Source organism: Sturnus vulgaris, chromosome 17 (genome assembly GCF_052056855.1).
Source record: "Sturnus vulgaris isolate bStuVul1 chromosome 17, bStuVul1.hap1, whole genome shotgun sequence".
NCBI classification, from domain to species: Eukaryota; Metazoa; Chordata; class Aves; order Passeriformes; family Sturnidae; genus Sturnus; species Sturnus vulgaris.
In genome coordinates this window covers 5,571,312-5,596,218 of record NC_142259.1, presented here as the reverse complement: position 1 = coordinate 5,596,218, position 24,907 = coordinate 5,571,312, and the positions used below count along the sequence as shown (strand labels likewise).

The 24,907-nt window shown below is 40.2% G+C and overlaps 1 protein-coding gene across 2 annotated transcripts in view; it reads left to right on the top strand.

Moving 5' to 3' along the window:
• Positions 1–1,882: 1,882 nt before the first annotated feature.
• Positions 1,883–24,907, top strand: part of DIDO1 (death inducer-obliterator 1) — a 48,511-nt gene continuing 25,486 nt past the window's right edge. The window contains exons 1-7 of one of the 2 annotated variants that reach the window (XM_014873822.2): positions 1,883–1,987; positions 14,402–14,591; positions 16,205–16,309; positions 16,597–17,506; positions 17,812–18,130; positions 20,030–20,242; positions 20,741–20,966. In XM_014873822.2, the coding sequence (XP_014729308.2) occupies positions 14,507–14,591; positions 16,205–16,309; positions 16,597–17,506; positions 17,812–18,130; positions 20,030–20,242; positions 20,741–20,966 (1,858 nt within the window). In that variant the 5' untranslated portion in view covers positions 1,883–1,987; positions 14,402–14,506. Of the gene's footprint in view, positions 1,988–2,437; positions 2,582–14,401; positions 14,592–16,204; positions 16,310–16,596; positions 17,507–17,811; positions 18,131–20,029; positions 20,243–20,740; positions 20,967–24,907 lie in introns of those variants that run through there. The other variant, XM_014873823.2, reaches the window with a different exon arrangement.

Sequence of the window (24,907 nt, the reverse complement as noted above, 5' to 3'; positions counted from 1 at the left end):
AAACTTACATTATAACCAAAAAAAGATCCCCCTGCTTTGCTGCCAGGGTGATGTAGACCAGTAACCCAGGACTAAATTTCCCAAATTAAAAGGAAGTTAGGCTGTAACAGGAAAAGAATTAGGAACACAACGAGGCAGGGAAAGGTAGTGGTGAGGTACTGATGATGGTGACACATGTTTAGTCAGCAAAGGTAGATCCTCTGACTGGCTTTAACACAAAGGTGTAGAGGTTTTGTGGTTGAAAATGTGGTGTGCTCAGGTGGCACTCACTGGGGGCACAGATTGCATCACCATTATGTTAAAGTGGTGTAAGCCTCTTACTAAATGTGTGTAAGAAGAATTTATGCCTGTTTCATTGCAGGATTCCTTATGGCAGGCATCCCCCATTCACTGCTGCTGTGCAATCCCTTGTTTTGTGTGTTCCCTCTCTGTTGGTGTATAATTCCTGGTTTTGAGCACTCCCTAGATGCTAAATTTATCCATTAAAAGCATGTTATTTGCTTTTCACAGAGCATAAATCACAGAGCAGCTTGATCTTCCAAACCCTAAGGTATTGCCCCTCCATGTGATTTCATTTATTGCAGCTCTGTAGATGCAGAACAAAATCTGAATTTCTGCTTGCTTGCCTGTAATTGTGGTGTTTTGTACTTTTGCACAGGAATCTGTTGTGATTTTTTTCCTCTTGGTGTTCCTGGGTGAAGTATTAAAACTGGCCAGTTTTACAGCTGGAGAAAGAGGCTGACTATGCCAATAACAGGTTTTCCAACATTATCCTGAGCTTTTGCCACCAGAAATCTCATTAATAGACTCCTAAAAGATGTAATCAAATTACTTGATAGGATCCTGTAATTCTGTAGAATTATTCCTAGGTAGGTTTTTGGGGTTTTTCCTCATGTTTTCATTTCTTAATCTCAGTACACATTGTATCTATCTAGAATCCACCTGAAACCTGTGTTATCAACCCGTGAGGAAAAATGTGCAGGATCAGGGTAATCAAAGAGCCAAACTTCACACCTCCAGCTGTGTAAAGGCTCTGCAGGTGCCCAGGTCAGGAGTCTCTGTATGATGCTGGGCGTGTTCTGTACCTCTTGGGATGCCTCAGTGAAAATTTCTGAGTGCAAATGTCCCAAACAGCGACAGAAGGAATTTAACACGTAAATAGCTTTTAACTCTCTGTAGCTATTTGTAGCAGCTTGGCTCCTGCTGTGTTTTTTTAGTAGTTTAATCATTGACCAGGGATGTTTCCTGTGGAGATTCCATGTGTTGGATGAGCAAATTCAGAGAATATTCTACTCTCAGCACTCTGTAACTCGGAGCCAGAGGAAGGCATTACAGTAGCAATTTGCCAAATAGTGTGAGTAGAACAGAAAAACCAACCAAGTCCCAGTGGAAGGCGCACAGGTGGAGAGCACAGCTGCTGTGAGCAGGTGGCTGTGCAGCAGCAGCCTGGCTCCTCTGCACCGTTCCTCCAGTGCCCGTTCTACCTCACGAATCATGGCTAAAGCTGCCGTTCCCGGGATCAGCCCGTGTTTGCGAACGGAGAAACGGGAGCGGGCCTGAGGGAGCCCCGAGGGGCCCGGGGAGTGAGCGCAGAACGGGCACAGGCGCCGCACCGCGTCGTGTGAGGAGCGGCTGCCATGGTGCTGAGGGCCCCGTGTGAGAGGGCATCGCTATGGTGTTGAGCGGCCGCCATGGCGCTGGGGGGCCGTGCGAGGTGTTGCCGCCATGGTACTGGCGGGCCGTGCGAGGAGCGGCCGCCATGGTGCCGAGGGCCGCAGCTGCCGCTCTCCCGCGCAGCACCCGCCGGGTCCTCCGGGGGCCGCGCGCCAAGGGCGGCGCTCTGGCCCCGTGGCCGCCATCTCGGTGTCGATGGTGGCGGAGGCGGGGCGACCCCGCCCAGCGCTGCCGCGGAGCGAGGAGGAAATGGCGGCGCGGCGAGGCTGAGACCTTTGGCGGCCGCGGCGAGAGCCTCCCTTCCCTGCTCGCGGTGAGTGCGGGAGGCGGGTGAAGGAGCGCCGGGGCGGGAGGAGAGCGGGAGCGGGGCCGCTGCTGCGGCAGGGTAGGTCGCGGGAAAAGCGGCCCAGCCACCTTCAGGCTCGTTCTAAAATGGAGGCGGGCGGGCGGGCGGCTGGAGCGGCTCGAGTGTTGGGGGGGGCTTCCCCGGGGAGCAGCGGGGCGCGGGCACGGCACGGTCTGGCCCGTCCGGAGGAGGCGGCGGCTCCATGCGGGGTTGCGGAGGAAGCGTTTGGCTCACGCCGCGGCGGGCCGGAGCGGAACGGCCGCTCCCCGGGCGGAGCGGGCTGAAGGCGGCTCCTCCATCTTGGGGGGAGGAGAGGCGAGCAGAGGCCGGGTGTGCTCGGAGCCCGGCGCCGTCATGGCCAAGCTGACCCCGGGAAGCTGCTTCGTGACGGCACCACCGACTGCACCCACCGGGCCCGGGCTGGGGGAGCGTCCTTGGGCACCCAGAAACCCAACCGAGCCCAGCCGAAATCGTTCCGGGGCTTCGGCGGGGGGGACTGAAACTTCCCTGCCTTGGAGAGATGTTGATTTTCTCTGGGCAAAGGAGGGCATCTCCTTATTGGTGAGTTAAACACGAGGCCTTAAACTTTGTCATGTTGTGTTGACTATTTTCTAGAGAGAAAAAAAACGAATATTTAGACAGTCGGAATTGTTTTAAATATTTAATAAATTCTTTGCCAATTTCCTGTTACTGGCACTAATGTTCTTAAATGGTACTAATGTACTTAAATGCTGTCTCTTGGAGGTGGTGATAATTTGGAGCTGTTTGTTTGGCTTGCAAAAACCATTATTTGGTGGCGACCAAATTTTGTTTCATACAATTAAATAGTTTATACCTCCAAGCAACAGCTTATGTTTTAGTTGTGGTTATGAAAATCTTAATATCTTAGCTTGTCCTTTTTAACTTGGAAAGAATGTTACAATATCGCAATGTGTTATAAAATGAATGTGTATTATGTGTGTTCTGCTTGTCCTGCAGTTTTTATCTCCAGTAATTTGAAACAGTGTAACGTGCTCTTTCTTGAAAAAAAAAAAAAAAAAGCCTGGCCTTTCGTGGGTCTTCCTTCCAGGTTCAGGGAAGGAAAAAAAAAAACCACAACTGATTCTTTTTATTTAACTTAGAAGAATGTATATAGCATTCCTAAATTCCCTGGATTTTTTTTTTGTTTGGTTGGTTTTTCCCTGGGTAATAGAGTTCACAATTTTTCAGAAATAGCTCTTTTGATTACTTAGTAATTCCAGTCGTGTTTAACTAAATTTTTTGGCCGGTAATATTAGACTATATTTTGCCTTATTTTATGGTAACTTTTCCCACTGTTTGCTTTTTTTGTGTATTTCCCTCAGTTTTCTTTTAAGGGGTAATTTGAATTAGTTTAGCTTTTACAGTCTTGGTGCTACTTCTACAAACAAAATTTGCCAGCTGTTTAAGCAGTTTGATTGCTGGTCATTGTAAAATGATGTGTAGTTACTGTCCAGGTGTACCATGTACTGTATTAATTGTAGTAGATATTCTGGGTTGTGCTCCACTTTTATGTGTGCCAGCTGCTTGTTATCGTTCCTTGACATTTAGAGCTTTCTATAGGAATAAATATAGACGTAAGCTTAAAATAGCTCTTCAGTTAGGCCTTAATTTTTTTCCCTTGACAGTTCCAGAAACATGTCATACATAAAGGTGTTTTAATGCACTGGGGTGAAAGACTAAAGGCTCATGTTGGCCTTCAGCCTCTTTTGAGACTGCCTGACTCCAGAGATTAGAAAAACAAATAATTGGTATTTTCAAGACTAGCATTTAAATAATTATTTTACAAAGTTTTTGTGTTGTTTGTTTCTTTAAGGGGTATTTTCTGTTGGTATGCAAATGAAGGTCTTGCTGTGTTGCAAATATATATATATATATCTACACAGTGCAAAAATACCTGCAGTTTTTGAAAATGTTGAAATATAAAATAATAATATAAACTAATATTATTCACACAGTGATTCAGAGGGTGTTTTCATATAATTAAAAGATGGATTTTGAATTAAAAGAGCAAATAGCACCAAAAACCCTGGAACTCCCCAAAGCAATGCAAATAGAATCGAATCTAGGTTAGTAGATAAAATTGAATAAATATTTTTTCAGTGTCTAGTGGACTCCCAAAAGCCAGTGTTTGTTCTGCTTAATCCAGCTTCACTACTAATATTTTTCTGGCAGTTGATCACATTATTTCTTTGTGGTTTAAGATAGTAATTGTCTTTATAGTTATAACTTAACAACTGTAGGATTTTAATTCTGTACAGCCTGAAACTTTAAGCTGGAGGTATTAGTGGGAGCAGGAAGAGCAAGGATTAAAGGGATTGAGCTGAGACTTATAAAACGTAACTGATAGAAACAGGGCCTGGAGTGGGCAAGAGTGACATTAGATGGCTTTAGTTGACAGAAATGGTGTCTGCACCAGTTTATTCTCTAGTGCACTTTCTGCCTTGTATCTCTTGTGCTGCAGGTCACGGTGCAGTGATAGGAGATACAAGGAGAGGATTTCAATAGGAGTGAGATTTCTCCAGTTTATGCAAGAGCAGGTTCCTGTTTGTATGTGCAGTCAGGCCTGACTTCTCAGCTCTCAGCTCATGCTTGGAGGGTTCACTGCTGGGAAGTTTTTATCTAAGGCAGCTTTTGAAATAAGCGAATATTTGACAGATATTATTGATGGTGGTCCCAAAAGCATTGGTGGACTTTGAGGTTAAAAAGCTTAAACTTCCAGTTAGGCAGCTCAAATACACATATTAAATGAGCATTATGTGTGTTCTCCCAGTAAATTCTAATCAAAACTGGAAACTCAACTGTTTACTGCATCCTTAATAACATAATCAGTGTGCTGTAATTACTGTGTTTCACCAAATTTGGAAGAAGTTCGTTTCTGTTTACTTCTCTTAATGAAGCAGTTTTGATGAAATAAGAATAAAAATGATGGCTAGTTCCAGAGGTTATATTTTAGCTCGATTTTTACAAACTAAGGAAGGGAAAAATTGTGTAGCGACATGATTTTGTTTTCTTCAACAGCTGTACTAGTAGGGTCAGAAAAGATAGATTATTTAAAAATAAACAAGCTGTGGGATTGTGAAAAGTTAATCTTTAAGATTCTCAGATTTAGCTGTTGGATTTACAGCTGAATGTTCCTAACCGATAAAGAACTAATTTCTTTGGTGTCCCGGTGGAGGAGTGCCAGAGGGTGTGAATTGCCTCCCCAAAGCAATGTTTCCTAGGCAGTTGCTAAAGATACCAAGTTCAGTAGCAGAAATTGAGCATTAGGCAAATAAATAGTATGTATTTTCAAAATATTTTCATTCAAGATGATGGAAAAGGAGTGCTAAAGATCCCGTGAATTGAGTGATACCCCAGCCGTGTTTGTAATTGATACTTCTGTTGACTAAACTTTCAACCATGACTTGTAAAATTGGCTTTGGCTGGAGCCTTTAGGAAGTTTCTTGTAAAGAGATGATCGTGCTTGGGCTTTTAATCCAATAATTTAACCACCTAAAGTTGTGTTTATTGCTTCTTAATCTGTATTAAAGGGAAAAAGAAAACAGCAGAACTCTTTGCACTGCTTTGATTCTGTTCACAGCTTTCCTTAATGGGCAAAATCTGTTTGTTACCTGATTTTTGCTCATGCTGTTCAGACCCTGAAAGCTGAAGTAAACCTGACCCAAAACCTCATTTTTCTGGGGACAAAATTTTCATTGTTAGGGCAAGTATGGGGTTATTTTACTCAGAAGAAAGTGAGTGAAGGCTTCAGAAGATGTTGTAGGAGTAGTGAAATGCCAAATGTCAGTCTGTTACTAAGTCAGTATCTGCCTACCCTACCCATGGAGCTGTGACTAGAAAATAAAAATGACATGTATGTAATGATTTTCTTCCCTCTTAAAAATAATTCTTTCGTAATGCAGAGAGCACTACAGTGGATATGAATTTTGTTTCCCAAACACATTTATGGGCTTATAGCTTGGAGGATGTGCACAGTGTAAGTGTGTTGTGTTAGGGGTTTCTGAAGTTTGTCAGTGCTGTTGTCACAGTTCTGTCCCCAGCTGCTGACACAGAGCTGTGCTGGCAAAGCCTCTCCTGCCTACACGCCTACCTTAGAATCTCTTTGCCAATGTAACTTCTTCCAAGAAATTTGATTGAACTTTCAAAGCCCTTTTCCCCCCGGAGATGAGCTGCTTCCCTGCTTGTGGGGGCCTGTGACAGAGCTGAGGTTTTGTGTGCAGCTGCCCTGAGAGCCCACTGCACAGGGTGCTGCTCATGTGCCTCACCCTGCAAACAGCACAGACAGGTAAAAGTACAGATTTTCAGCTCTAATTGTACCAATTGAGGCACTTGTGCCAACACAGCTCTGTTGATTAGGGGTTGTAGCCCTTAACGTTCCTGACTTGTGCAATTGTGACAGCCAACATCTGTGGTATAGATAGGATCTGTTATTAAATTAAATCTTCGTGTTTGCCAGATATCTGATGGGCCTGCTGCTAAAGTGCCTTGAGTATTATGAGAAATTGCTATTTAGCTGAATTTACTGTGAGAACTTCAGTCTGGCTCGAAGAAGTTCTTTTTGCTACTTATAAATAAAATGTCTGTAATGCCTGGTGCCATTCTCATTCTGTGCATGACGTACCCAGCAGTCCATTTCTCCTTCCCTTGACTGCTCGGGTCCTGTGTGCTGCAATCTGAAGTAAGAGGATTTTAACCTGAAAGACATCAAAATAAACTTCAATGTGTGTGTGTTTTGCTTTGCATAACCCAGGGAGCTGCTCTGTGTTATAGCTTGGTGCAGTTCTGTTGTGCTGTGGAGTCACTTGCTGTCTTTGCTCTCTAACTGCTGCTGGGCCCAGTCCGTGTGTGCTGCTAATCTGATATTCTGCTGCTGTGCACACACATTAAATTCCTCACTTCCAGGAGTCCCACATTCCCTGCAAACGTGCAGGACTGCTGTCCTGTGCAAGCACAGGTTTCCATCCTGTGAGGCACTGGCCCTCCCTCCTATGAGGCTTATGTAAGGTAAGTGAGCAGCCTGACTGGAACCATGGGAAGCCTGATGGTGGTGTAGTTTAAGGCACGGCAGAGGGGATTTATAATGTGTGACTAAAGACATTTTAATTTGGAAATGTCCTTATTATTGCAAATACAGAGACCAAGTGAGTGTATCTTGTTATTAAGGAAAGCTGTTTTTTCTTGGACTAATCCATTAACTTGTATTTTAAAAAGTAAGCTTTTAAGTTGGTTTGCTCTGAAGTTTATTTTAAAGTTAAACTTTTCACTATTTTCTACTTTTGAAAAGTATTGATCTTGTGAAATTTATTAAGTCTCCTTTTTCATGATGGAAAAATCTAGAAGATTGAAAACTTGTTTCTGCATTTTTGAAAATTTAGAAAAGGTAGTTAATGCGTGTTTACATTTTAAATCTCCTTTGTTGATTAGTCAGCACTGTGTGTTGGTATGTGGTGTCATGTGAATGTGTGCTTAATGGACTCCTGTAGAGTGTTCGTACCATGAACATTTGAAAGAATTTTTCAGTGCCAAACATAAAAAGGCAGAAAGTCTGCAGTCCAGAAAACTACACTGAAATGTCCTGATTGTCCTGGGTGCAGACGTAGTAGCAGTGGGTGCTACTGAATAATGGCACCACATAATCATAATGACACCTCAGGGTCCTCTTCAGTACCTTCAAAGGTTTCTTGAAAAAACATAAGGGAGATTGAGGAAGGGGATCTCAACAGAGGTGGAGAAACCTCTGGGTTAATTTTTTTCCTCACCTGCTCCCTCTGTTCATCTCAGTGCATTAGTGATGCTCAGGTGTCCTCAGGGAGCTTTGCCCTTTGGTGTGGGTATCATAAACACCTTTACTTTCCACCACCTTCAAAGGGTGCAGATTTTTCATCCTCTATTTCAACCATTTCTATTTTGGGACAGCCTGATCTCCCAAACCAGTCAGTTCTTTTCCATTACTTTTGGCAGGAGATCGATGGGGTACTCCCCAGCGCTGGAAAGTGAGGCTTTGCAAGGAGTAGAAGCTCTGTAGTGGAGCTGGGGAGGGAAGGGCAGAAGCAGCAGGTCTGAGTACACTGAGGTGTGGTGTGACTGTAGGTGTCTGTAGTGCCATTCCTGACAGATTAATATTACCCTGTGCTCTGCATCACAGATTGAAATGCTGTCCTGATACTAAAAGCTACCTTAAAACTAAATCTTGGTAATATTTTGTCTTAATTGGGCTGTAAAGAATTGTTCCTACTGGCCTAGAATAGTTATTGCTTCCTGCAGTGTTTAAGAAGCGTGCAGGTTTCTTAAATTAGTCTGGGTTGTTCCTGAGGAGCATGGCTGTGTTACTGCTCAGTCTACATCTTGCAAATGTAAAAGCTTGTTGAATTTTTAAAATGAGAATAAGGCATTAACTCTAGAATAGGAAGAAATGAACTGCCACTTCTAAGCTGTTAGTACTGTGGGTAGAGGAAGTGGTGGTTTTGTTTGTAATCTTGGAATTCATTTACTGTGTTCAATGATAGCCAGCAAAGCACTTATCTCTAAGTGCTACAGATTTTTGTAGTGTTAATTCCCTTTGGTTTTATTCTTTTAGATCTAACTATAAGCATTGAAATATTGTTATTTTATGCAAACTTGATTTTTAACATGATATTTCAAATGTAAACTTCTGGCATAATATTTTTGTATTTATCAGGAGTGGCTGGACTTTTGACCTTGAGCTGCAGCTTGGCTATAGCAGTCAAGCAGTGATACAGTAACTTATTTGAAGTGCATGGCAGGAGTTAGGACCACAGTTTTCTAGTCTCACAATATCCAGACTTAAGATTTAGGACTGTGACCTCTCCTCCTTCAACTCTCATTACCTCTCTTTGTCACAAGGTCTGTTTCAGAAATGTTTGGAAGATGTTCCCCTTCGTTCATAAGATACTTAAATTATTGAGCAGTGGATACGTTTTACATGAAAATAAAAGACAGACTGTACTGTGGAATCTGATTTTCTGTTGCTTTCCATGTCAGTAGAGTATCTGTCCTTGCATCTTTCGTGGCTGAGCAGGTGGAGGAACATCTTCAGAGCCAGGGCAGAACCTGTTCCTGCTGTTCCTGGGGGTCACTGAATTGCACTTTTGTCCCTGGTCTCACTGGAACTGTTTGTTCCTGTACAAAGTAGGTGATGCCCTACTGGCATCTGTAGGGCTGCTTTTGTAGTGCTTGTTGATGCAAGGAATTAATTTTGCTGCTGCTTAGCAGAAAGTGCAGGCTTTCCCAGCTGCCATCTTTGCCAAAAAGGGATGCAGAATAGTTTTCAGCGGGATCAGTCTTCTGAATAGGAGTGCATCAACTAAGCCATGCCAACATTTATTTTCATCAGAAATTAAATCCTTCTATGAGTTCTCAGACTATTTTATGTTTCCTCATGTGAGTATATTTGCTGATCAGGAATTTTTAACACTTAAAGGAGGCTATCATAGGCCAAGCCCAGTAACTTTTTTACAGGGAATAAAATGAGACTAAAATGAGTGTAAAGTTGGACTGAAATCGCTGTTCTATCATTCTGAAAAGGATGTTTTCTGCTCTGTTTGTAACATCCTGCAGTTCCTTTGATAGTTAAGAAACCCGACTGTGATATAATTGTTTCAGACAAGTACTTTGCGTATCAATCTAATTCTCAAGAAACTCATAGAAAACCAGGTACAGCTCGTTCTAACTGAAGCTAGTATCCTCTCCACTGGGATGGACTGGATTTGTGTTAGGACATGGACATGAAATTGATCACTGATGAATGATACCTGCTTTGAAAACCTAGCTGGTGTCAAGTCATGCTTTGAATTTCTTTGCAGACGTCGAGTGTCTTCTCGCCAGCCCTCACGTTTACAACCTTATCCTAGCAATTGAGATTTCCATCCTGTCCTTAGGGCACGGCCATTGCATTTCCATAATGTATCTAAAGCAGTAACTGGAGTTTAAGTATGAACACTTAATTTAAAAGTCTAAAAGGTGTAAATGTTACATATCACAAGTCTCAAATAGGAGCGAATCTTCCTTCCATGGGTGTTTGTGTAGGGGTGAGTACGTGTGTGATCTCTCAAAATTACAGACATTCCTGTGGAGTTCTCAATTCGAGTAGCAGATGGGAGAATGAATGGTGTCAAGTATTAATCATTTGGACTAAAGTATTTGTGCAAGGGGCTGGTGTAATCCCTAATGAGGCACCAGCTTTGGTGCAGATTACAGCAAATTGGCTGAATGTTAAAGAGAGCTGACATCCAAGATCAGGGAATAAGATGCAGTATATTTTGCTATCTAGATGTGAGAATGAGGGAATAAAGATCACTGGTCTTTCATACATATTCCTCAAACGCTGGATAAAATCTCCAGTGAGCTGAATCTGAAAAATTTATCCTAAATACTGACAGACTTCTTTTGTACGCAGCTCCTCAGATAAACAAGAGATGTAATTACTTTTTTTTTTTGGGATGGGTTTAGTTAATGTTAAAGGTTTTATTACTAGGTTTCTTTTCAAGATCATTTTTTAGAGTGAAGTCTTCCCAGTTACCTCAAGCAGAGAATTCTTAATTTAGTTAAAACAGTCAGCTCCAGAAAAGACAAAGCCTTGATACATTCAGAGGACCCATTGAGCTTTTATTTCCTCTTCAGGGAAACTAGAAAAAATAGAAGTTGAAATCCCGATCTGAATGAGTATTTGTCATAATTTATTGAATCGTCTTTTATCTAGAAATACAAACACAAAGAGATGGGCAAATGTTGGTGTTACTGAAAAGCTTTGCTCTGTCACGTCAGATAAAGTTAGATTGGGCAGCAGCAATGAAGTCAGCAGCAGCAGACCCAGGTGTGTTCACAGCCCATCCTGCCATGAATATCTCTGCTCTGTGCTACTGGCAGAGATAATCTCTCCTTTTTCACCTGTGATTTCTCAGTGCTGGTTCACAATGGAAGGCAGGAGATAAGTGTGCTTCCGGTGAGGTTTTGTCTGAATGTGAAAGGCAGATTACAAGTGGGTTTTTTGTTTGATTAGCAAAGGTGTGATGGAGTTTAGATTTTTAATGTGTGTTGTGAGGTATTGCAGTAGCAGGATTTGAAATTTGGGACTCTTTTCCGTCTCTGATTAAATTGACTGCTAAGTCTGCTCTGGAATGTCTTCAGTCTGTTTATTGAAAACCACAAGGTTTTCAGAAAGGGTTTGCAGTAGTTGGAGAATCCACAGGGTGACTGAATGTGAGAGCTGGGCGCTCTGCTCTTGCAGTGTGGCAGCCCTGTGATTTCGGGTTTGTTACTGTTTGGGAATAGTTGACCAAATTGAAATTAAAAGCTGGTAACAGTTCTTTGATTTTTCTAGGGTACAATGCCTCTGTACTTGTATTGCTTCTGGAATTTAAATGCAGAATGAAATCAAGCGCCTAAGTTGTTTTGGAAAATTGGAAACATTTTACCTGAAAACTAATGGGAGAGGACAAACCTAAATAAATGTTTCCTTGACTGGACCTTCTTTCTTGAGATACTGTGCGTCAGTTTTGTGCTCCACTGCAGTGAAGTGACTGTTCTGTTTCACTGGAATGCTCATGCTACTGCAGCAACTCCTGATTTGTATTTCTAAATTCATTTATAATTGATCTAAAAACTTTAGATATTTTCCCAGTGGAGACTGCTTCTCTCCCAGAAGCTGTGAACCTCAGCAGGAACACAGCCTTTTGAATATATGTCTGTTAATGTTAGTTTGCATTTTTATCCCGTCATTTATAGAGATTCTTACCTCAGTTTTTTCAGAGGAGCAAAATACCCTTTCTAATATTTGAAGAGTATTAGATATAGTTACCTAACATAGAAAGACAGGATGATGCCGATGGGAATTGTCTATTAGGGGAAATACAATAATTTTCAGTTTCCAGCTGGAGCTTCCAGTTCCAGGAATATGAAATGTTAATATATTGTGTTAGGAGAAATAAGTGAAGTTATCATGGATGTTCAGCTCATTTAAAACAAGATTGCCAGTTTGCTGCTTCTGTTGATATTTCTGTCAGTATCTCAGCTGCAGTTGAACACTGAATTTGAGAACAAACAGAACAAAATGAACAAAAAGTCCCACTGAATCTAGAAGAGAAAGAGGTATTTGAAGATTCCAAAGTTGCCATATGTTGTAGTAAATATTTTTGCAGGCAGTTTGTAGAACATTTGCTTAGAAGTGCAAAGTATAATTGTGAGTTAAGGCTTCATTCTTCTGTGTTTTGATAATACTTGGTTTTTCAGCTTCTTTTAGGCAATTAAGTTTAGCCTGTATTAAGATGCAGTTCTACTAGAGCAGGTTCATGTAAAGTAAGTTTGAAACTTACTCTCTTTTTCATGAATAATATTTTGAAATCAACCAGGCATTTTACAGCAAACATATGAGGTCTGTAACTTAAGTGTTTTAAGTGCACTGTATATTTTTATCTCTCAAATTTGGAGTTGTTTTAAAATTGGAGTTCCATAATTCTTTTTTCTGTAGCTAATGGAGATAATATAGGTAATAGCAATTAGGTAATATCTACTAGAGCAAAAAGAAGAATGATTCTGGCATAGGATCTTTGTTTTCAGGTGCTACAGGTATTAATGCTGTTCTCTGTTAAATCGGAGCTGGATTGCCCACTGGGTGGGCAATGACTGACCCTGGAAAATGCATTTTGTGTTCAACCAGCTGTGTGTCCTGAGACATGCTGCTGGTTGTGGAATGCTGTGATGGTACTTGGTGAGTGGAACATCATTTGGAGAGCAGGTTGCACACAGGGCCTTGGATGGCCAGGTGAGCACAGCCCTGCACACAGTTCCTTCTACAGGGGAGATTCCCCAGCAGGAGGGACTTGTCGTGTGTACTAGAGGCTTAGTTTGTTTCACGGTTTAATACAGAGTTAAACAAGAAGTGATTAGCTGCCTTTCCTCTCCTGTCGGGCATAGCACTTAAAAACTGCATTGTGTGTGATCAGTTGGAGATTGTGAGCAGGGAGATGGAAAGTTTCTTACAGAACTACACTGTGCAAGGAGGCACTTTAAACTCAGTGACAGACTCCCTGGATATAATCGCTGATTCAGACAGTGGAGCAAAATAGCCATTACAGCAGGTATTCAGTGCCATGAGATACAGCACCAGGGGCTTTATAATTAGTGTATTCTGTTCTTTTTTGCTGTTTTAGTTTTTCCTCCTGTTCTTGGAATGGTAGTGGTTGGCTGAGGCAAAGATTGTGCATAATCCCCTATAGAAAAGGCACAGGGGGAAGAAGAGTGAGTCTAGCTCTACACTCCAATTAGTGCAATCAGTATTGTTTTTACTAATTCTGCTCTGCCACTGTCATGCAAATCTTGAGGTTTACAGTTCATGAAATAAAGTGATCCGCTGATGAAAATTGCATTTAGGGAGGGTCTTGTCTTTTCCCCATCCCTTATTTTTCAGGCTAGTGACATTGGAGAACACCTAGAGGTGATGATTACCTAGGGTTTTTGATGAGCACAGATGCATTAGGAGCTAGGGCTTCAGAGATTTGTAAAAAATAAAAATTTAAAAATCAAAGTTAGGCTATGTGTTGGCATGTCTTTGAGGGAATATCTTACTTACTTTAAAATTTATATGTCTCCTCACCTGAATTTTTAATAAAAAAATTTATTTGCTTCAGAGAATTATTTTTATTTAGTTTTGTCCTACACCTGCTGTGGCAGTTCCCCTGCATCTTTAATTGCTGGGTGCTGACACCCAGGATCTGTTGTTCAGTTTCATTCTTTTGTCTCCACTAATTTCTGTCATAGTCCAGTTCATCCTGTCCAGCTGGTCCTGCTTTACCTCTGAAATTCTTTTCCAACGTTCTGGTAGGCTATTTCGGGTTAATGCAGGCATTGCCTACTGATGATCAGGCTCGGGTGCTCAGAGCTGCACTGTCTCCTGGATTGAATTTGGTATAAATCAGTAAATCTGTTTTGTAAGCTGGGCCATTCTAATGGAGTTTAAAAGCATTTCTGTATATTCGTTGACAGTCTGCACTTAGTAAATTCTGCTCTCAGAATGCTTTTGAAAACTGCACATGGGCTAAATTCTTCATTACAAATTTGTTGCTGTTCTGCAAATCTTAATTGAATCTAAATGAATTAGTGAGAGTGCAATCGTCTTTTGTATTTCATTCAAAGGTCTTGGCTGTTGGTAACTGGGGAAAGGTATTGCTTAATATTAACCTTTTTTTTCCAGTTCCAGTGTGTTTCTGAAAGTGCAAAACTTGTCAAGAAGACAAAATAATGGAATTTGCTTTATAATGTAACAGAAACAAAACAATTTCTAATTTAGTTAAACAACAGTAAGATAAGTTAATAAATATATTTTATGCCTTTCTTTTTTTCCAGGAGCCAGCAGGAAAAAGAGGATTGATAGCATTTGGACCTGCTGACAACTCAGAGATTCAGTGTGGCACTTCTGAGTCAGGAAATTCAGCATGTGCTGGTTGGAGGATGCTGAATGACTCTGATCCTGTGCTGCCCTCCTCTGGCTCAGCTCTTCAAGGAGAAACCATTCGAGCCTCTGATGCTGTGTCAGGTACAGAGGACATTGGAGACCCTTCTTAGTTATTTACATTTCAGCTGAAATTTATATCCCAGAATTTGAGTAACCTCTGCTTTGCTTGTAGGTTTGAACATTTCATCATCTTCCAGAGTAAACAAAGATGTAAACTTTAACTGTTTTGACTTGCTCCCTTAGTTATATTGTAATCTTTTTGGTACAAATATAATTTTAGTGCTGTTTAAAAAAAAAGTTAATATTTTATTGTTAGTGTTTTTTTAATGGTGGAATTGAAAGGAATTTTGTATTGGATTGAGACAGTTTGAGCACTGTACCTGTGCACTGCAGGCTTAAATGTCACTTTTTATTCTGTCTGTAATGTTAAAATTAATCAGTTACTATTTAATGTTCTGACGTGTGCTGCTTTTCCAGTGACATTTATAGCATTCACAGTTACAACTGAAGTGTTAATTTTTTCAACAGATCTGCACAGATTTTTGTTTCCATAGCATTGCCCCTTAACATTTCTGTTCCAGCAGTGTTAAATGTAACGCTGAAAGCAGAGGATTTGCAGAGGAGGGATTGTGTTAAGACAGAACAGTAATGAAAGTGATGCAGTATATGAAATAAGGAGGCATTTATTCCCAGTGAATACTGGAAAACTGGGAATAGCTGCTGAAGGATTTCTCTGAACACTTTCAGCTGTTATGTACAGCTGTTAGAAACATCTGATTCTTAAGTGCTGTTACTTAGGAATTCTGCTCATGTTCCCTTTTGGCTTACCTTTGCAGTTCCTCAGCTGGGGATACACATATCCAGAAACATCCTTGGGGAGAGTTGGGGTGTGTTCTTTGTTTTTTATTTCTATAAATAAATTTCTATTTAGCCTTTATTCTTTGAGGTGCAGCTACTACTGCGTGTTCCAGTTCCTGGGAGCAGTGTCACTGCAGTGGCTGCAGGGCAGTGCCTGTGCCCTTAGGAGCAGTTCCAGGGCATGGAGCTCATTGGAAATATATTAACTTTAATGCTTGTTCAAACCAGCTTATTCCCAAATTTGTCAAAATACAGATACTACATTTATTTCTGTCATTTGCTTCTGCCTTCTCAAATAACAGAGTCTTCTAGTACGCTGGGAAAGACTTTTGAGAAAACAGATCTGGTTGTCAGCACAGATTTTTTTTTTGTGGCTGAGTCTGTGACAGTTGGAGGTTCTTTGCTGAATCGGGGTTTTTTTGGGATCATTCTGGTAGATCACATAGGCTGGAAACATTTTTGCAAATAACCGTGTCAAGGACCAGCCTTTCTTACATTTCATTCCACACAGAAATGAGTGGAACTGCTGTAGAGTTTTTTCCCCAGACAAACCCCAGGGAGAAGGTTCATACCATGCAGGAGTTTTTTGTTTGTTTGTTTGTTTTTTTTTTTTTTTTTTGAGAAATGCCAGAAAATATCAGAAATTCTAAGGCTACTTAATAAAATATGTCAGTAGAGTATCCAAACCCACTTGTTTAACTTACTACTTTGAAGGAACGTTTGTGGCTTGAAATACAAGTGTTTGTTACAATTAATACTGAGATCAGAATATTTGCTAATTACTGGGCCTGTGAATATTTCTGAATGAGAATTTTGGACATTTTGTTTCTCTTCAGCATTTCAGAGTGGGGACATTTTTGTCTGTACTATGGAACAAGCTGGAAACACAGTGCCATTAGAGTCTGAACCTAATACTGACAACATGGAAAACAGTTCTCCTGGTAAGAGTTCTTCCTTTGCTACTGAAAATGTGCTTATTTGTCTATGTATATGTGTTACATGTGTGTAAATGATTTTAAATAAGTCAAGAGTTTGTAACAGGAACAGCTGGATTATGTTGTCACAGTGATCAGTGATGTATTACATTCACAAGAAAATATTTTAACTGTTTTGGGGCTTATCATATAAAGTAGAGATGCATAGATGTCACCAAAAAATGTTGAAAAAAGGTTTTAAGAAAGCACATCATTCGTCACCACCACTTTATTAACTCTTCCCTTGTGTTTAGCCTCAGTGTTGGATGATAAAGGTGAGCAAAGCAATGAGGAGGAACAAAAGTCTGTCAAGCCAACGAGTAAAGAGTTCAGGAAAACCTGGGGGTTTCGTAGGACCACGATTGCCAAGAGAGAGGGTGCAGGAGATGCTGATATGGACTCCAGTGAGCAGCAGCCTCAGCAGCAGCAGCAAGGCATAAACCTCAGGAGGAGTGGACGGCAGCCAAAGCGCACCGAGAGAGTGGAAGAGTTCCTGACCACGGTGAGGCGCAGGGGCAGGAGGAGTGTTCCCACTACCCTGGAGGATTCCAGTGAAGCTGCCTCTGGGCCAGCCACAGATGCTGAAACTGCTTCTGAAGACAGCGTTGAGAGCACTCCAGATACAAAACCTGTCACCCGGAGGATTTGCACCAGGAGTTGTAAAGAGCAGAAAAGCCCTAAAAGCAGACCCACAAAAGAGGAAGAGGAGGAAGAAGAAGAGGAGGAGGAGGAAGAGGAAGATGCTACTTCTGATAGTGACAGTGATGGGTTAACACTAAAGGAACTGCAGAATCGGCTAAGAAAGAAACGTGTTGAGCAGAAACCTCAACTGGTGTTGAAGGATGTGCAGAACCACCTGAGGGAAAGGAATTCAGAGCAAGATCCTACCAAGACAGGTGATGTCACACCTGAAAAACAGGATGAGTCTGAGCTGCCTGTCAAGCAGGAGCCTGAGACTGCAGACAGCACTGAGATAGCGAGTCAGGTGGTTGTGTCTGAGGAGGACACTGAAGATCTTGAGGCTCAGAGGGAGGAAAAGCCTGCCCTTGGTGCAAAGGGGGCCTCAGATGAGGAACCCGAAGAACAGCCCAAAAGCAAACCCGAGTCCGAGATCTACGACCCAAATGCCCTGTACTGTATTTGTCGTCAGCCTCATAACAACAGGTAAGGCCAAGGCTCAGCTATAGACTCAGTGCAAGGACTTGGAGTTTTTCTATGATGAAAAATTGAGCCAGGTGCTAGTGCTTACTTTATGAATCAGCTTTTGGGTTTGTTGAATTTTGGTGGGGAGTTTATAACAAATACTTAAAAGAGGATAAACAAATACAGAAATAATCTGTGAGGCAGAACCATGCACTGGTGCTTTATTGGGATGCTTAAGTTGTGTTGTTTGAAATATTCATTGAATGCTACTTGTCTTTTATTTTCACGGTGTTTTACTGTTCCTTGGTGGATTTTTTTTTTTTCAGGTTTATGATTTGTTGTGATAGATGTGAGGAATGGTTTCATGGTGACTGCGTGGGTATTTCTGAGGCTCGAGGGCGATTGTTGGAGAGGAATGGTGAGGACTATATCTGTCCAAACTGCACCATTCTTCAGGGACAGGATGAGCCTGTTTCAGAACTAGACCAGCAGGAAGCTAAAATGGAGCAAGGAAATGCAGATGGCACAGAATTCACAAGCATAGGAACAATTGAACAAAAATCAGTTGAGGACCAAGGAATCAAGGGTAGGATTGAAAAAGCTGCAAATCCAAGTGGAAAGAAAAAACTGAAGATATTTCAACCTGTAAGTGTTTTGTTTCTTTCTTTTCATGTTAGTAAAACTACATGGAGACAATGACTTGTATGGCTATAAATCTGACTTGATTTTAAAGCTACACATAAGCTGAGCAGTTCACTGAACACTGCTGGTTAGCAGAAGTTTATCCATAGTTCTGTCAGTATACGAATTAAAACTTCATTTCAGGTGAAGGATTTAAAAGTTTTATATAAAGCTATCCTGCCCTTTCTAAATAATGTTTTTGAAATTAAACAATGAGGTATTCTTTTAATAAAAATATTGTAATTCTGGACTGGTTTATACGATCCTTGAAATAATCAAACATTTTGGACATTTTCAATGGTAGCAAAACTTCAGTTTAGCATTGACAAGTCTCTGTTGGAATTAATTCCAGCTGTACTTCCAGTTAGTCTTTGAAGTTCTGATTTTTGCCCTGATGCTGCTTTAGGTTCAGCAAATAGACAATTTCTTTGTATTGCCTCTTTAAATCTAAAAATGTATATTTTGAACTCTTTCAAAATCCAAAAGAAGTTTAAGTTTTGTAATATAAAGTTCCATGTCCAATTGGAAAGGCATAGAAGCTTCTTCAGCTTAATGTACATGAATTTGAAAAAAATGCTGCAGTGGTTGTCTTTGTTCTGCCCAAGGTACTGCAGTAGTGCCAGGGTCTTGGACATTTCCCTTTAGATTTCAGAGCTGTCCATGGCAGCACAATGAGAGTAATGTATAGACAGAACAGTTTGAGCTGAATATGTAAATATATACTATTTTAAGATAAATGTGTGTTCTCAAAAATATTTTCAAATACACTTGTACTTCTTTGTACACAGAAAAGTTTTTGAGAGTCCAGTGCTGTTGGTGTTGGCTCTGCTACTGAATATCACTAAGTGCTCTTTATTTACTTCTCATTTAAGTGTGTACATGATGGAAAAATTCCCAAATCCAGGTTTTATCAGGCTGCTGCAGATAAAACTGTGTGCTGACTTTTGATTGCAGAGAAGTCGGTTGCACTATGCAGATAATATTTATTTAACTGGAAATAGTCCTGAAAAACAAACTTTTGGTTATTAGAAATGGTGAGAGGTTGTTTAGAACTACAGTAGTTGTCAGTATCTTACATCATTTTTAGGAGTAATTTAGAAGAGATACTAAAAGCATAATACCCAGAGCTGATAGGTTGGAGCCTGAATGCTTTCAAGTATTTCTAGACTTCATCTTAATGCACTGTTTTCAAGAAATGTGCTTTTTTTTTTTTAATTATAACATTGGAAGAGAAAGTGCTTCATCTATAACACCTTGACATAAATGGAGAGTGATTTTAAGTTAGAGGGAAATTCAGATTGCAGAGGCAAACCTATAAATGTGTAAGGAGTAGGAGGCTATGTGAAAGTTGTATATAAGAATGGGTTTTTTTTATGTAAGTTGGAGACTTCTAAAATTAAAATTGGTAAAACCTCTAGAGCAAGAATAATCTGTACACCTTAATATCTGAGTGCTTCCTCTTACATGTGTGCATGGCTGAGGACAGCAGCTGATGGGGATGGCTTAGAGACCTTGCTGTTGAGAACCCAGCTGTGCGTTATTAAGGGCATTTCTCACACGATACAGAGAATCAGTACAACAAAACATTTGTGTATTTATGAGATTTGAAAATTTAGGAAGCCAGCCTCCATTATCTCAGGGCTAGCAGATCAACCCCCTGAAAATGCAGCACATCCTGAAAAAAGTATGTTAGAGGAGTGAAGTTCTTGCCTTAGTCTGGGTTGTTTGTGTTGTCTTGAACAGCAGTTGTTCTCATGCTGGCAGGTCAGAGCTGCACACGAGCTGTGTAAGCATTTCTCCATGTTACAGAGGCTGTTCCCTCTGTGAATTCTGCCCTCACTCCATTTCTCTCTGTATTTGAAGGTAATTGAAGCTCCTGGTGCTTCCAAGTGCATCGGCCCCGGCTGTTTCAACGTGGCCCAGCCTGACTCCGTGTACTGCAGCAATGACTGCATCCTCAAACACGCTGCAGCCACCATGAAGATCTTGAGTTCTGGCAAAGATGCAAAACAAAAACCTAAGGAGAAGGTCAAACCAAAATCTGAAAAGCCTGGCTTACCAAAACCTCAGCAGCAGGTAAGCTTCTGTTCATGGTCCAGAACAGTTGCCCTGGAGCACTGTGCCTTATTTCTGGGCTCTCCGTTTTGACTCAAATAAAACTGCCAAGTCCTGCATTGAAGAGGAGCTTTCTGTTACTTTTTTGTTGTTATTTTCTTGTCTTTTTCTGTAGTAATGACAATAAAATGTTTTCCTGTAGTTTTTAAAAAATCTTAATTGCCTCTAGATGGAGATAGTTCCTTGCAAGGGTTGTCTAGATGGCAATGACTTTTAAAAAAATAAGATTTTACGTAATTGCATCTCTTATTTTACTTTAAGTCAAATTAAATTTGCCATCTTAAACTATACTTCAAATTATTGGGTTTTGGAATAATCAGATGATTTCAAATGATACACCATAAAAGTAAGGAGTTTACTATAAAAGAAACCAGTGTATGTGTGTATAACTCTCTGCTTGCTTGTAAAATGCAATATATTTGACGATTATTGGTAATCAAGCTATTTTTAATTATCCAGGTGGGCATCAAACCAGTTTCAAACCAAAAGAGACAGTTCCCTGAGAAAAGAGAGGTGAATGTGAAGAAGACTGTTGTGAGCACGGCCAAGACTGAGGCAAACACTCAAGCTCCTGCTCGAGAGCCAGCAGCAGAACCCGTGACACCGTCCTGGGCCAGTGATCATAATTACAATGCTGTAAAGCCTGAAAGGACTGCTGCCATTTCACCTGCACTGTTGTTCAAATGTATGTATGGCTTAGGGATATTCCTGAATAATCATATTTTCTTTGAATACCCATCCATTCTTGGCTCTGCAAAACTAGGCAGTTTAGGATTTGGGGGTTTTTTTTCTTACCATGGCACCAAGCTACTTTTCTGCACCTTCAAAGATTCACATACAGATACACACAAATGAGAGACACTTTTAGGAGTTTGATTTCTGTCATATGACAGTTGTATGATTAAGAGCCTGTCAATCTACCAGCTGATTCTGGATGAAAACTACATGGTTAAGCTTGAAATCTTTCCTGTAAAGACAGTGTCTGTTTCTTATCTAGAAGGTAAGTATTGATACATTTGTGTTAAGTTTTACAAAAAGGTTTTGCGGTGTGCACTGTGAATCAGCAATTGCCTGTACTAATTTCAACTGTATTTTTGTAATTTAGATTTGGCACCTGTCTCTCAGATCTTGCATTTTCAGTGCCTGGTGCTGAGAGTGAAATCTTCAACGTGGTATCCAACGATGCTTGACACCTCTGCAAACAGCTTTTAACTGTCAAGTATATTCCTGCTGCTTTTCTTCCTTACATGAAATAACTTAAGGACCATCCTTTACTTTTGTGTTGGGGGGGAGGCAGAATTCTATTATCTTTTTCTTTTTTTTTCCCCTTTCTCTGTCCATATTCCACACATTATCCACACACACAAGAGCACATCTCAGCTGGATGTCTGGCAGAGATACTGCCTTGCATATTTTTGCAGGTTTTGAGTAGCATCCTTGTAACTCACGTAAAGGTAAGTAAATACTGCTTTGAAGCCTGAACAAGTCTTTCTGCTCATGACATTTTTTTGACTGACTCCATCTAAGTAGTTTTATAATGCAGTTATGGAACTTGAGATGAATCTGACATTTCAGTTACAAGCCATGTGACCTCGTGTTTACTCCTTTGAAGAGTAATGAAATCAGAAGTTCAGTTCTCACAGCTTTGGTGACCACACTTCAGCCAATTTACATTTTATTTTGATCAGTCAACCTAAGTATTGAACACACTTACATGTAAAGTAACTGATAACTTTATAAATAATATTTAAGGTGAGATTTTCTAGTTAGAATTTTTAAACATTGAGGGAACACCAGCTACCCTAAATTGCTGTTGATAAACATAGCACATACCAGGTATATTTTAATGGTCTCTACCCAGATCAAATTAAATGTTGTAATTTTTCTCTGTGTATTTTTGCTGCATATTAGGCCCTTTACCTTTTGTACAGTAAACTCCCTTAAGGTATATATTTTAATTAACATCCATTCTTTTAAGAATATTTTGAAGAACATTTAGCTTTTTTAACAGAAAAAGTAGTGTTTTAAACATAACTAAAATTAGTGGAAAGACATAAATGAAACTATAAGAACTTGTTTTATGTCAGTTTTTTCTGACTGTGACAGTTACAGCTGTCCATAGAACCATTTCACTTAAAATGTCCTTAAGCCTCTAGGGTTTGTTTTTTTCCTAGGAGACTGGATTACAGGTTTTGAGGCAGAAAGTTTGAGGGTTTTTTTTAAGGGAGTTTGCTCTTAAGATTTACCACACTGTAGGTTTTATAGATTTAACCACTTCCAGTAGAAAACTGGGTTCCCGTAGCTAAACAGGGAAATTGATTCCAAAAGATTGTAAATAGCAGACTTTAGTAACAAATTGAGACCAGCCTAGTTCGTGTGACGAAGAACTCTCATATCCAATACAAAGAAGAACTTCAGATTGGTTGGGTTTTTTTTGTTTGTTTTTTTTTTTTTAAGGTAAGTTGCACTGATGTGTGCGGGCTCTGCCATTACTAAATGCCCAGATAAATTGTTTGTATTTGTGAAAAAATGGGCCCTGCTTTTCAGTGGATAGCTCTGAGTTGTAGTCTTCCTGAGAAGCTGCCCATGCACCATCTGCAAAAGTACTCTACCAGATTTTATTTCTTTAAGAAATCTTAATATGCCGTTCAAAACCTGAAAGTTCCAGCATTAGGGAAATTCGTGAGAGGTGTCTCACTTCACTTCAGGTATCTGAGAGTGAGAAGTCTCTAAGTCTGAGCTAGTCTGCCAAGGAAAACTTGTTTATTGGACCAAACATACTCTAGTTTAGATGCAAATCTTAAAACTAAGCGACTCCCAGTTTAGAAATGTGCATTTCTGAGTATTGACTGTGGAGTACTTGTAGTCTAGAAGAGGCAAAGGACTTCCAAATGCAATTTCAGAATGCTGCCTGTGTTCTTCCAGAGCTTCCAGCCATGTTCACCAAATCCTCGTTTGCAGCTTTAGTGCAGGAGGCCTTTTAGGAATTAAGAAAACCTTACCTGATCAACAGAATCACTCTCTAATGCTCCTTCCATCAGACAGTTTATAATTTCAAACATAAATTTATTTTATATATTTAGTCTTGTACTTGTGAGTTACAATATTTTGTTACTTCACAAGATCGTTGTTTTATTAAGTAGTACCAAGAAAATCAAGTCAGTTTTAAAGATGTACTGGGTGGTGGGAGCCTATGGTGTATTTGCATCTAAGTCTACCACCAGGGCCCTTCTAACCTGTTCTGCATTTGTTAAAAAAAGAGATATTTGATGCTACTACTCTGCAGTTAGACAGAACAGTTCTGTTACCCCATTGTGTTTCTTCACTTCGTAACTTTTGGGTCTTTTGGCGATATGAGTTAGGGCTGTACCTGAAAGTGACTGTCATTTTTCAGGCACCAGATTCTGATATACAGTCTTCCATATTTCTGTGCCCAATGAAAATAATCCTTTTGATTAATTTAAAAACTAGAGTGGGAAATACCTTGATTTGATAAATGAGTATTAAGTACAAGTACTTCTAAAGTTTCAGACAATATTTGAAGTACACATATAAAAGGAAGTTAGGTCTGAGTCACATTCCCTTTCAGAAGAGTTGTTTTTACTTTTGTTAGGATGATTGGTATTCATTTAATATGCAGTGCTCAGCTTTTATATTGCATTTCAGAAGTCATTCTGGCTTCCAAATTCATACAAGTATGTGGATTGAGATTGATGAATATTGTTCAGAGATCCATGTTACAACAGCAACACTTGTAAGAGACTTTTTAATATGTTTTTGCTATTCATTGTCAAGCAGAAATCAGCAGCAAATGCAGTTTTAAAATAGAAGATTAATCCAAATGGAGGGAAAGAGGGTAAGCATTTGCAGTATTCCAGTTTTTAAGCTACCCAGTCCTAAGTATGCTAAGTATTCATTAGTGCTTCAGAGCTTTGAAGTTCACCTGATTTATTTGACTTAAATACATGAAGGGATAATTTACTCAATTCAGGTGAGAAGAGCAACTAAGCATGCAGGAGAGTGAGGAGGGTTTATTAGATAAAAGCTCAAAAGGAAACATTAAATTACTATTCTTATGGCAGAACTTCAAGCAAAAAGCACTTATCACACCAAATCACTAAATTTGTGTTTACATGAACTGCAGGCAGATACAGTGAATTTATAGCAAATTATAGTCATACCTTATTTGGTACCAGTATTTCACGAAAGTTCTTAATGGGTGGGGTTTGGAAGGGGGAGTGTTTCCTTCTGAGAAAACGTCTGTGTTGGTGGTCCTGCTCCTGCTTCCCGGCAGGGAATTACGAAGAGACAACGCTGCCACCTCCTGGAAGTGGGAGCCCTGGCTCTGGTGATACCAATTTCCTTTTGTTATCCCTTTTCAGTTTTTTTCATCTCTTCTGCAGCTGAATTTTTCCACACTCAAGAGCAATTCACAAAGGGAATAGGATGTGCTTGTGTAGTTAAAGATCTTGGACTGTTGGTTCCTGTACACATTAACAAAATAAGGGGACTGAGAATGGAACACAGGAATAGTGGGATGCCCCACCAGCAGAAACTGCTGTATCAAAATAGCAGGATTATAGCATGCATAATTTGTGTGCATTTCCTTATGTCTTGATATTCTTT